This window comes from Myotis yumanensis, unplaced genomic scaffold (assembly GCF_028538775.1).
Source record: "Myotis yumanensis isolate MYYU_CA2020_CCGP unplaced genomic scaffold, mMyoYum1.0.hap1 SCAF_7, whole genome shotgun sequence".
In the NCBI taxonomy this organism is placed as follows: Eukaryota; Metazoa; Chordata; class Mammalia; order Chiroptera; family Vespertilionidae; genus Myotis; species Myotis yumanensis.
This window is the reverse complement of record NW_027223758.1, coordinates 73,945,224-73,958,858: the sequence shown is the minus strand read 5'-3', so window position 1 is coordinate 73,958,858 and position 13,635 is coordinate 73,945,224. Positions and strand designations below refer to the sequence as shown.

Sequence of the window (13,635 nt, the reverse complement as noted above, 5' to 3'; positions counted from 1 at the left end):
TACAGTTGTGAGTATGTGAAACAGAGTTTATTCTTATATTATTTATTATTGTATTACTTTCTTTTAAAAAATTTTTTTATTGATTTCAGAGAGGAAGGGAGAGGGATAGAGAGATAGAAATATCAAGGATGAGAATCATTGATTGGCTGCCTTCTGCACGCCCCCTACTGGGGATTGAGCCTACAACCTGGATATGTGCCCTTGACCGGAATCGAACCAGGGACCCTTCAGTCCACAGGCCAACACTCTATCCACTGAGCCAAACCGGCTAGGGCTTATTGTAATACTTTCCATAAGAACAACTGTAAACTTACTTTTGCCCACACCTGTGTAGTCATTAATTGAGTCATTCCCATAACAAAAACTCATTGAGCCTTGTGCCAGGTGCTACAATCACAACTGCATGAGATGAAAAGAAACTAACAAACCCTGGTCAGACAGGGTGGTCAGGGGAGGGTATCTGGGGACGGGTGGTCTGGGCCGGACCTAGAGAATAAGACGGAGCCAGCCATTTGATCAGTTGGAGGTAGGTATGTGGATGGTAGGAGTTTCCAGGTAGAAGAACAGCATATATAATAGTAACTGATATCATTATAGTACCTACTGGGTGCCAGGCAGGAGCGGCCTTTGTTTTATGGGCCAGCACATGTTTGTGTTCATTGGGCCTGGAACACAATGATCTATGGGCATGTCTGTCTACCTCCTTGACTGGCAGACCCTGGGGCCCAGAGACCTTGCCCTCCCTATCTGCCTCTCCTCCTCTCCCCGCCTTGAGGCCTAAGCCTGGGGTGCTGACCAAATCCCCCTCCCCCCGCAGGCATCACTCAAGAGAAAATCAATGAGATGCGGGCGGCTCCCGAGCAGCAGATGATTGCAGACATCCACTGTATGATCGCAGCGGGCCAGGACCTTGACTGGATCGACGCCCATGGTGCCACGCTGGTGAGGACATGGGCCAGAACCAAGACCAGCCAGAGCGGAAGTGGGCCAGCACGTGGTGGAACCCACACCTCTACTGTTGGGGCCTCTGTTTCCTCCAGCCAGTCTTCTGCTGGCTTCCTTTCGCCTCTATTGGCTGGGAAGTTGGTTTCTCTCTGCCTCATCTCCTTCTCCGTCCTTCATCCATTCCCATGGTGTGCTTTGTGATCACTTAGGGCTTTCTAAGAATGTTAATCACTTCCTGAGTGTTCATCATGTGCTAAGTATTTTATGTGTTTTCTTGGAGATTGAACAAAAGGGGCAACTAAGGTGGCGTCCATCATCGGAGGCCTTGAATGGTGTTAGGTAGAAGAACTGGGGCCTTAGTATGAGGCTTTCCCTTATTGGATGTATTGATTACTATGGCTACATAACAAACTACCCCAAAATCAGCATCTTAAAACAACATGATATATTTATCATCTCACATAGTTTTGGTGGGTCAGGAAATTGGGAACAGTTTGGCTGGGTGGCTCTGGCTTGGGGTCTTTTATGAGGTTGCAGTGAAGATGTCGGCTAGGGCTGCTGTCATCTGAAGGTTTGAATGGGGCTGGAAGATCCACTCCTAAGGTGGCTGGCAAGTTAGTGCTGGCTCCTGGCAGGAGGCCTCAGTTTCTCACCTCCTTGGAACTTCTCTTTAGGGCTACTTGAGTGTCCTTACAACATGATGGCTGCCTCCTCTAGAGTGATTGATCCAAAAGAGTATAAGGTGGAAACAGCAACGCCTTTTATGACCTAGTCTCAGAAATCACACATTGCCCTTCACAAGATCCTATTTGTTAGAAGTGAGTCACTCAATCTGGTCCACATTCGAGGGGAGAGAAATTAACTCCATCCCTTAGCAGGGGTGGGGACTGTCCAGCCCATGGGACATATAAGGCCCACAAAATCATTTGGTCTGGGCCTGCCAAGGCATTAGGGGTGAGTTAATTAAATGTTGGACCAAATACAGCAGGCTAATTTTTTTTTTAATATATTTTATTGATTTTTTACAGAGAGGAAGGGAGAGAGAGATAGAGAGCTAGAAACATCGATCAGTTGCCTCCTGCACATCTCCCACCGGGGATGTGCCCGCAACCCAGGTACATGCCCTTGACCGGAATCGAACCCGGGACCCTTCAGTCCGCAGGCCGACGCTCTATCCACTGAGCCAAACCGGTTTCGGCCAGCAGGCTAATTTTTAAGGTGATAGTTTTGTATGGCCCTTGAATAACATTATAAACATCCAAATTACCATTGACAGAAAAAAGGTTCCCCACCCCTGCTTTGGAAGCTGTGTCAGAGAATTTGTAAACATATTTTAAAACCACCGTATTGGACCCCTGAGACCTCTTCCACAGGGCTCAGCATGTAGTAGGGACTCAGTAAACGCTGTTGCCTTCACCACAGGAGCTCTAAGACCAACCACAGGGGAGAAGAGCTCACCTCTCTGCCTTACCTTCCAGGTTCATATTGCAGATGTAATCATTCTCTGCAATGTGGCTGGTATTTCTACCTCATTCTGTGCCATTCTACTGGCCCCAAGAATGATCTTAGACGTGGGTTAGGGAGAGGGCTACCCCACCTCCAAATGTGGGACTGCCCCCCTTAGGGAATGCCCTCTTCTTTCCTCTCCTTCAGCTGCACATAGCTGGGGCCAACGGATACCTGCGAGCAGCTGAGCTCCTCCTGGACCACGGAGTGCGCGTGGATGTGAAGGACTGGGATGGCTGGGAGCCCCTGCACGCGGCTGCCTTCTGGGGACAGGTAGTTTACCCCGGAGGGCTGTGAGCAAGGCCAGCACAGGACCAGCCTGCTGTCCTTGATCTAGCAGTTGGTTCAAAAGAATACACGACCTGCTTAAGGTGTTGACTACTTATGAAAGACCTAGGGAGTTTGCAAAAACATTTGACAAGCTGTAGTTTAATGGAATGATGATTAAATTTGCCAAATTAGAAAATCCCAGCCTTTCTGCTTTGAGTGGTTTCTCCATTTGTCCCCCAGATATAAAACCCTGATTGCAGTTTTTTAAATATATCTTATTGATTTTTTACAGAGAGGAAGGGAAAGGGATAGAGAGTTAGAAACATCGATGAGAGAGAAACATCGACCAGCTGCCTCCTGCACACCTCCCACTGGGGGTATACCCGCAATCAAGGTACATGCCCTTGACCGGAATCGAACCCGGGACCCTTCAGTCCGCAGGCCGACACTCTATCCACTGAGCCAAACCGGTCAGGGCTGATTGAGTTTTTGCAGTCCCTCCCTAGACACCCGACAACTCTAGAGTTACAGCTGACTCCATTTTCCTCTGTTCCTTGGTCCAGGCATAGTGCTGACTCCGTTTTCTTCTGTTCCTTGGTCCAGGCATAGTGGAGGTGGTGTCAGTCCATTGCACCCCAGGATTCCTGGCCCCAGGGTTCAAAGCCTTCCTTGGGAGTCAACTTTGCCCCACCATTCTTTGGGTCACATCCCAAGAGGCCTTGGGCACTCTTTCCACCTCCTAGGCCTCTTGGGCCCTGGGCAGTGGGAACATGGGCTTCTTCCTGTGTTTCAGATGCAAATGGCAGAGCTATTGGTGTCCCATGGGGCCAGTCTCAGTGCTAGGACATCCATGGATGAAATGCCAATAGGTAAGTCCAGCACAACACCTGGTACACAAATAGGCTCGCATCAACTTTTTGATAGGTAGAGGGATAAATGGATGAATATATGGTTGGACGGATGCTGGACTGGTGTGTAGATGGATGAATTAATAAAGTAATGGATGATAGATTAATGGATAAATGGACAGAGAGATGGGTGGATGGATAGGTAAATGTATGGCAAAGTGAATGAATGTATGGATGAAGTAGGAAATATAGATGGATGGATAGATAGAGGACAAACCTATGGATGGATGACTGGGACATTGAAGAGGTAAATAGATGAGTGAAAGAATTAGGTGGCAGGGATATATGATTTCAGCTTCTTTGCATAACTTCATATTTGGGCTACGTGGTACCTGCTTGTTTCTATTGATACTTCTTGTGTCAGTGGAGAGCTGATAAATCCTATTGGAAACTATCAAAGGTGTATGACTCCTTCAGTCATAACTGGGGACCTCAGGAGTTGTGACTGTGTATGGAACCTGGGTTTCCCTTCGTAGTCTTCTCTAAGGATTGGGTTGTAGCCCGGGAAATAAGGGTGGCATTGTTTTCTCCCCTCCCTTTATGCCCCAAAGGATGCTGGGAGTTTTCATTCGGTTGGGAGGGTAGCTCCTCTGGTCTGGAGGGCTCCCAGGGGCCACAAGCTGCCTCCCACAGCAGATGCCTCTGCTCTTTCAGACCTGTGTGAGGAAGAAGAGTTCAAGGTCCTGCTGCTGGAGCTAAAACACAAGCACGATGTGATCATGAAGTCACAGCTGAGGCACAAGTCGTCCTTGAGCCGGAGAACGTCCAGCACAGGCAGCCGTGGGTGAGTCAGGGGCCAGGCAGCTAGGGGTCCCCATGCCTCTCCTGCCTGTGGTGCCTCGATGCAGCCTCCAGTACCCCCTCTCTCCCTTCAGGAAGGTGGTGCGTCGAGCCAGCCTGTCGGACAGGACGAACCTGTACAGGAAGGAGTATGAGGGCGAGGCCATCCTGTGGCAGCAGCGGAGTGTGGCAGAGGATCAGCGGACCTCAACTTACAATGGGGACATCAGGGAGACCAGGACAGACCAGGAGAATAAGGACCCAGTGAGTGGCCTCATACCCTGCCCCAGTGTCAGCCACTGCCTTGGGAGGAGGACCAGGCCCCTCCCTGTTCTGGCCTCTTCATCTGAGAGCCTTCAGAAGGAGGTTAGCTAGGCAGGCCCTTAGACCAGCTAGATCCAGACTGATGGTGGTGGCTACTGTGGTTAATGAGGCAAGCCTAGGGTGTGTTTGAGTCAGAGCTGAGAGCTTTGGCACCCATTAGGTTCTCATAATTGACAGGGAGTGAGTGACCACCATGTGCCTGCTCGTGCTCCGGCAGATCTAATCTGTGCTTCCCAGAAAAGAGATTCGGTAGGGCAGCCACCCTGGGAGCTAAGGACACGGAAACTTCCAGAGTGGAGGGGATATAACAAGAAGTTGAGAACTGTGTTTACCAGAACACATCTGATTGAAAGAAATTTTTTGAAAAACAGTAGGTTACTGATAGGACCTCTAAGCAGCCTGCCCCAGTGGCAGCCAAGGCCCTGGGCTTGAGACGGCTTTCCTAAGAAGATGCTCTATTGGTGTCTAGGACTGCTGTGACAAACTGCTGCAAACTTGGAGCTTAAGACAGCAGACCTTTCTTTTCTCACAGCTCTGGAAGCTAGAAGTCTAAAAAGCAAGGTGCCATCCTCTCCATGTCTCTCTCCCAGCTTCTGATGGCTCAGGCACTCCTTGGCTTTTGCTAGCATGGCTCCAAACTCTGCCCCGGTCCTCACATGGCCTTCCTCATGTGTGTGTGTCTGTGTCTCTTTTTTCTCTTATTAGAAAGATACTAGTCATTGGATTGGGGCTCACCCTAATCCAGTGGGACCTCATCTTAATCTAACTAATCCCTTCTGCAAAGATCCTACTTCCAAAGAAGGTCACATTCAGAGATGTGGGATTGGCATGAATTTGGGGGGACACTATTCAACTCAGTATTGATGCACTCAGGTCCATGCCTGGCTGTGTCTGCTGAGTGAGGCCAAGGTTGAGGCCAGAGCAAAATTGCTGGGGATAGGAAGGGAGAGGTTGGTTCCACCACACATTGAGCAACTGAAAGCATTTCTAGAGAGTATTGCCTTGGAGGGATGCAAGGTCTGCTGATGAGTTGCATAGTGTATACACACGTCTCAATGGGACCCTGCTTCCCCAGTGAATGGGGAGGTCACATGTGGGCTGGTCTCAACAGCAGGAGTGATGGCATCTGTGTAAGGGAATCCCCATCAAAGTGGCGGGCTGGGATGGAGAGAGCAACACGGAGGCTTTGTTCCATCTGGTCCCCAAGCTTGTGGGTTGGGAAGAAAAGAGTTGTAGACAGAAATCAAATCACATTTCAGATGCCTTATTTTTATGTATACATGTCTTGGAGATGCCTGGAATCCTAAGCCAGTACATGGGGACTGCCTCAATTCTTAGCTGCAGAATATTCCAGTACAAGGACATGCCATAATTCTCCACCTGCCTAATGATGATTTTCAGGCTTTGTTCTCCTGGGGAGTGTATCTGGAAAACACACAAAGTATTCATTCTTCTTTAAAAACAAATTTTTTTAGATGATGTGATTGATATTGACTTCCAAAGAGACTGTGGCAGTTTACATGCCTAGTAGCTATTTCCCCACACCCTTGCCAGCACTGAGTAAGAACAAACTTTAAAGACACTTGTCAATGTGGTTGGTAAAACTTTTGTTGTCTTAATTTTTATGTCATTAATTATTAGTGAGATTGAATATTTTTATTTTTTCCTGTATTTACAGGCTATATTTTGCTGTGAACTGTATATTAGTGTCCCTTGCTGATTTTTTTCTTTTGTGCAGTAGAACCTTTATAAGTGGACTTTTAAGAGCTCTTTATTTATTTGGGAAATTAGTCCCTTTTTGGTCATATATGTTGCAAATATCATTTCAGTTTTGTCATGCACATTTTGATTTTTTATGGTGATTTTTTAAAGTTTTGCTTTCTTTTTTAAAATTTTTAAATTGATTTCAGAGAGAGAAAGGGAGAGGGAGAGAGAGATAGACACACCAATGATGAGAGAGAATCACTGATTGGCTGCCTCCTGCATACCTCCTACCAGGATTACCTGGTTCATGGGTCAACGCTCAACCACTGAGCAACACCAGCTGGGCTGTTTATGGTGATTTTTGCTAGGCTTTACATTTTCATTATTGTCAAATATATCAACCTTTTCATTTATAGCTTCTAGGCAGCTGTAGTTATGCAGGGATTTCTGGGTGTAAAGGACCTCTGGGTAGGAATCTCTGCTGTTTCGAGTGGAGATATGCTGGGAATACAGAGGAAAGATTGCAAGTGACCAAAACCCCAGTTGAAGTCAACTCACACGAAAAAGGAATTTACAGGCTCTTATAACTGGAAAATCTTGGCCCAGCTGGATCCAGGGGCTCAAAACACATCATCAGGATAAATTCTCTCTCTCTCCTTCAGTCTTCCTTCACATCAGCCCTTTGACATGGTGTCTCCCCAGCCCCCAACTTGTATCATTCTCACCACCCTCAATTTCTGTAAAAACAGAACTTCTCTTTCCCAATCATTCTAGCAAAAGTCCTAGGGTTGAGTTTCATTAAATCAGTTTCAGTCAAGAACCCATCCCTGAACCAATTCCTGTGGTGAATGTGTTGACCATCCAGGCCTGGGGTCAAGGATGGAGGTTGGTCAGCTCTCCTAAAACACATTGATTGGTGAGTCCCCCAAAGCAAAAAGGACGTCCTATCACCCAGGTAGGGAAAATGGGTGGAGGACAGGTCCAGACAATAATGCCCTCAGCAGAGGTGCAGTGGGTTGTGGGTTCAGAGCCTCCTGCCAGCTGGTAACATCGTTCTTTCCCCTTCAGAACCCCCGGCTGGAGAAGCCCGTGCTGCTCTCTGAGTTCTCCACCAAGATCCCACGAAGTGAAATGGACATGCCTGTTGAGAATGGCCTCCGGGCTTCGGTCAGCGCCTACCAGTATGCACTGTCCAACGGGGATGTCTGGAAAGTGCACGAGGTGCCCGACTATACCATGGTCTACAGCAGCCCCAGCATGGCTGATGCCACCCCACCCTGGAGTGGCTACAAGGAGCAGAGCCCCCAGACGCTTCTGGAGCTAAAGCGGCATCGGGCTGCAGCCAAGCTGCTCAGCCATCCCTTCCTGAGCACCCACCTGGGCAGCAGCATGGCCAGGACGGGTGAGAGCAGCAGTGAAGGCAAGGCCCCCTTGATCGGAGGCAGAACTTCACCATACAGCAACAATGGGACCTCGGTATATTACACGGTCACCAGCGGAGACCCCCCCCTCTTGAAGTTCAAGGCCCCCATTGAGGAGATGGAAGAGAAGGTCCATGGCTGCTGCCGCATCTCCTAGTCTCCCTGTGACAGAGGAGAGAGATGCTTTGGGGAGGGGTCCCTGGAATCCAGGCCAGCCCTGGCTGGGAGGCTTCAGAGGGCAGCTAGGGGGAGATGGGCTCTGCTTTCCAGAGGAATGCTGACCCCACCTCACAGCCTGCTGCCCGTAGCATCACCCCTTCCCACGGTCTGCTTCCTGCTGCATTGTCTGCCATCAGAAACAAGGCCCCTAGCGGCTTCCCGACTCACCCTGCTGTCTAATTTGGGGGAGGGAGGGCTGGGATTCCAGTTCTGTTATTGATAGAGGCTTCTTTGGACCAGTACTCGCATGTCACATATCAACACACACACACACACACACACACACACACACACACACTTCATCAACGTGCATACAAATGACAGCTGGGCTCATGGGAAGCAGGTGGAACAGAGAATTTGTGAGCTATTCCTGAGAGAATGATTGAGGTTAAGACTCAGAGTTTTATCACCACTGCCAATGTGGCTTTAGCAGGGGAGGGGGCCTGCTAAGCTGAGACCCATCGTCCTGCCCAGAGTCCTGTTGGGATCTGGGCCACCATCCACACCTGACAGGAGCAGGAAGTCCGCTCTGTGCCCAGAGGAAGCCATGAACCCACATGGGTAGATGAAATGGACAGATGAAATGGGTAGATGAAATGAAAAGGATGTGCTCCCACATCCTTGCCCATGCCAGGAACTAGTTGTGTGAACGCCCAGGGGCCAAGGTGGAAAACCAGGATATTCTATTCCCGGAATATTCCAGATCACATTTTGTTTTTGTATGAAAGCATCAAAAAGTGGAGGAGGTAACAAAGGCAGTATTTCCAAAAGTGAGTTTCATAAAAGGACTATTTAAGGCTGTAAAACTCTAGGCAGGAGGTAACTGAATTTGGCTGCTTTTATGGAGAATGTTATGATCATTAGGTTTTACTGGCTTGTGTTGGAAAAATGAACTTAGTGAGGAGCTTCAGTTGGAAGGGCTTTTCCAAGGAGAGGGGTGAGTTCATGTTGGCAGTTTCTCAGCCAGCCCTCATCAGACTGCGCCATCAGAGTGAACAGCAAGGGGCTGCTGCCTGCCACCCCTTCCCCACTCCTAGAGTGAATGCTCAGGACCCCAGGCCCCGCTTTGCCAGTTGGCCCTTGTGAGTTCCTGCCTGGCCCAGGGACTCCCACCTGTTGCTGCTGGAGTGGTGACACCCCAGGGCTGCAAATCCACAGTGCCCATGGCCAACACCCTGATCTGCATTCAGGAGAGAGTGATGGTGAGGAGGTTGGTCACAAGCCTGTTCCATGCCAGGAGCCAGCCATGTGACCACCCATTCAATTCACCGGTGGGGCAGGCTGCCCGTCACCTCTCCACTGCATTCTCTCATGAGCCCCTTTAAATTGTCGCCCATGAGTTGGGCACTATCCACTGGCTCAGCTAAAACCCATTGGTGTCACTAATGAGCAGGTTTGTTCCCTGCTCTGTGCACCTTTTATTTGTCCTAAAACTACCTCCTTAGAGCTCTGAAGGTGCCCCCTAGATCCAGATTCTGCAATTTGGGGGACAAATCTGGGTTCCCTTTAACTCTCTCCTTTCTGAGCCTATGAAAACTTCTCTCTGGGGGCACCAGGGCCAGGAGGCTGTGTGGCTGGAGAAGTTCCCTTTGTGCCACAGCTTTAGTAATGGGTCTGCTGTTTGTAAGTTCCAGTCCCCACTGTGGTCCCCGCCCACTCCCCTAACCCAGAGAGGGAGCTGGCTCCCAGGGGGTCTGGCTGATGCTTTCCCAGGAGTAGGGCAGCTGGGCAGGAGAGCACAGGGCTCAGGAGCGTCATTGTACCCCTGGTGGCTCTTGAATGCAGGGAGGGTCACAGCACCAGGCCCCCTACCCCAACTCCAGGACAGTTCCAGTCTTGGGTGGAGGGGCAGGTCAGGAGACTGCAGGCATTTGTGTGATGCCTCCTATGTCCCTGAGGTCTGAGTGGGCTCTCCATCATCTCAGCCTATGGCCAGAGCAGGGCAGGGATATACCTTAAAACAGTGTTCAGATCAGACTAACACTGAAATTCCTTTTGAGCCAACTTAAGCTGTAAGCTGGGGAGTGCCGAGAGAAGCCACATACTCCTCCAGAGAGAGCTGGGCAGGTTTTTGGATCTGTTTGCTCAGGGCACAGAGACTGGAGCCGTTTATTGCCCACTCATAGCCCTCTGGCCATTCCCTCCTCCCCCCTTGCTTCCTGCCTCCTGGGCTGTTCCTCTCTACCCAGAAGGTTGGGAATCCCACTGATTCTCCAACAGGAGACAACTAAAGACTTTTGAGTACAAGCTCATATTTTCAATCAGGGATAAACCATTCCCTGTTGGGGCTTCCAAGTACCTGGGGTACTTTTCCTGTAGGTCTCTTGGGTGTTGAAGAACAAGCTGGGGCCAAGGTCATCCATTTATTCACTCATGTAGTTTATTGAGTAGTTGTGACATACCAGGCACTATGTTAGGTTCTGGGAGTTAAGGAGGGACAAGATAGAATGAGGAGACTGCTCTTTATGGTTTTCAACCCTCGAGGACCATGGGTGTCAGCAGCAGCCCATTCAATTAATCTGAGATAGAGTGACTGCTTCCTGGTCCAATATGCCTAGTTGACATTTGCCACTAAATGCAGACGCTGGATCTTGGGTTCCAGGCAGACACCATCCCAAGTCTATATGGAGCTCTCAGGGTTCCTAGCTGCCTTCAGGCCAACATCTTTGAGGCACTATATAATAGCAGTTTGAGATCAGTGTCTAGAAGAATAAGAATTCTGGAATTTGCTGCCAAATGCATCTCAGGTTTTAAAACTCATTGTCTCTTACTCATTTTTGCTATTTATTATGTAATCTTCCTGCTCCACCAATGGATAATGGGAAGAGAAAGAGCTTCTCCTTTAACATCGAAGCCTTTCCTCATGAATTGCCTCTTTGGGCCGGTGTGGATCAAGGAGCTGGAAGAATGCTGGCAAGGTTGACCAGATGCCCAGCTCTTGCTGAGATCCAGGTCTAGTGGCAGCTCCTGGCAGATTGAAGGAGGCTACTTCTAAAGCAGGTGCCACGCGGCTCACTGTGAGCTCTGGCCCTTGCTCTCACCCCACCCTAAGCCCCCAGACTATTGAAAATTGGTGAGTTTCTGGCCAGTAACTCAGGGAAGCTGAATGAACCCTAGACTCAAGTCTACTAAAGACTTCAGGATGTAGTTCTCCATCAGATATGCAGCATCAATGAAACTGCTCTGCACTGTTTGATCAACTTAAATGGGTTTAGAAAGTTAACAAGGGTATGTCCCCTGTCCTATCTCACCACAGTTTGTTGGCTTTGTAGTAACTTAAGACTATTTGGGTTCTTGGTGTCAGATACTTTTTTATCTTGAGCTCTCTCTTCCATTTGCTTTCCCAGAAGGCACTCCTTGTAAGATGCTCAGAAGGACTATATTTAACTCTGGCTATTGTAGCCTGGGGACAGCCTCCCCACCCCCAGGGCACATAAGAGCAAAGGGTCATGTGGTCAGTGGATAACTCCATAGAAGTGATCCCTTTGCTAAAAGCTATAGCCCTCTCCTTGATAGGAATCTCTTGCTGGCCATTTGGCCAGAGGACCTGCTTCCCATGGGCATGCAAGTGCCATAGTGCGGGGCCTGGCTCTGCACACCCAGGAAATGTCTGAAGATCCCCAGCCCTCCGCAATAATTCACCAGACCAGAAGCCACTGATGTACAGAGAACAATTAAGAAAAATGTATTTTATGTGAAAAAAAAGTTAAAACTCTGTATACTGTATCAGCAGCTTTGTGTAAAAAATGGCAATCAAGAGAGTCTAATATATTTAAAACTTTTTTTAAAAAAAATCCTCAAGGATCTTTGATATTGTATTGAAGTAACTTTCAGGTAGCTCCTCACCATCCGGCAGTGGTGGGCCTTGTGTCTAAGACCATGGCCCAACCACATCCCAAAGGGGCATGCCCCTGGAGTTGCTTCCAGCTGCCAAGGCCTGCGACGGAATTCGCTGTTGAGTTTTTAATTAAGATTATTAAATTCCTTTTAATAACATCTGTAAGTGTGGCTGTGGTCATTGTTGTGAGCTCTCTTGAACTGTGCTGAGTTGAATTCACAAAGAGGTGATGCCTGGGATAGAAAGTGGGGAATCCCTGCCCCCCACTACAGAAGACTCTGCCAGGAGGCCCCTAAAGCAGAGGGAGCTCTGAGGTCTCAGACATGGAGATGTCTTTCTAGACTGGGGGATGGTAAAACCTAGTGAATTCAAGACAAGGTAGATGATTAGGAATGACCTTCACTCTGTCAATGCTCCCTTTGGAATTAACATTGGTTACACTTTCAAAGGTTTGTCTGATGACATATTTTTATGTAATAGGGCTGTCCTCTCTTCTGTTCTGTCCTTGAGAGTGCACTATCCTCTTCCCTACCTCCTACCCCAATCCTTTTCCTCACATAGCTGATAGTGAGGAGGTAAAATGCTATATACTACTTCACATTACAACAGCACAGCAGGGGAGACCCTGGTTATTCTTACTTTTCCCTCAGGCAATAGAGGCATTGACAAGTTATATGGTTGCACAGTCCCAGACCACCGACCTTGTCTTTGTCATTTGCAGACATGTGTTGGTATCTCAGAAGACAATGGAAAGAGTGCTTTCTTGGACCCTTCTGGACACAGGATGGCAGAGCAGGGACACATGGAAGGCCCCACACTTGGGCTTGGAAAGCTTCATAAACAGGTTGGGGTTGGGGATAGGATGGGAAGAACAGAGGTATCTTTGCCACAGTGGGCATTCATCCAGTTTAAAAGTTTTTTGGTTTCTAAATAACAATGGTAACCTGTGACACTTAGGAAGCACTTTACAGTTGTACATATGCCCTCTCATTTACACATGGAAAATGAGGCCTAAAAATTGACTATTGGATTTAGCACTGTGGAGTTCTTGATGACCTAGACAAGAGGTTTTGGTAGCGTAAAGGAGGCCTAAGCTTGATTGGACAGGGTTCAAGAAAGAATGGGAGGAAAACTGGAGACAGTGAATATACACAATTCTTTTGAAGTTTTATGTTATCAAAATGAGCAGAGAAATGGGGAGGAAGAAATGTAGTGGCGTCGAGAGAGGGTTGTTTTAAGATGAAAAATATTTCAGCATGTTTGAATGCTGATAGGAATGAACCAGTAAAGAAGGGAAATGGATGATCCCGGAGAGAGGAGAGAATTGTTGGAGAGATACAGGTTAGTAGTTGAGGGGCTGGCAGCTAGGGCCCAAATGGAGGGGACTGTTGATCAATAGTAGCAGAAGGCCCAGTATGTAGGGAGAGAGGAGAGGACGTGATTAGAGCATGTGCAAGTTCTCTCTGATCGCTTCTATTTTCTCAGTGAAATAGGAAGCAAACTTTAAGAATAAGAGAGAGGAAAAGGTAGAATGAATGAAGGGAATGTAGGCTAACAGGCACTTGAGATAATAAATTTAAAGCACAATTAGCCAACCTGCACAACTAGGTGCAGGTGGAAAGTAGGTGGAGAGTGGGGTTGGAGTTTTGCCAGGCAAAAACACGATGAAGTGAGAGAAGAGAAAGCTACCTAAGGGTGTAATCAAAGGAGGGGTATGACG

General features: G+C 48.3%; 1 protein-coding gene across 1 annotated transcript in view; it reads left to right on the top strand.

Annotated features, from left to right (window-relative positions):
- The window catches only part of PPP1R16B (protein phosphatase 1 regulatory subunit 16B), a 100,495-nt gene extending 88,422 nt beyond the window's left edge, over positions 1-12,073 (top strand). The window contains exons 6-11 of the mRNA XM_070420977.1: positions 818-942; positions 2,599-2,724; positions 3,515-3,590; positions 4,284-4,413; positions 4,505-4,673; positions 7,506-12,073. Of these exons, the coding sequence (XP_070277078.1) occupies positions 818-942; positions 2,599-2,724; positions 3,515-3,590; positions 4,284-4,413; positions 4,505-4,673; positions 7,506-8,015 (1,136 nt within the window). The 3' untranslated portion in view covers positions 8,016-12,073. The remainder of the gene's footprint in view (positions 1-817; positions 943-2,598; positions 2,725-3,514; positions 3,591-4,283; positions 4,414-4,504; positions 4,674-7,505) is intronic.
- The last annotated feature ends 1,562 nt before the right edge of the window (positions 12,074-13,635 follow it).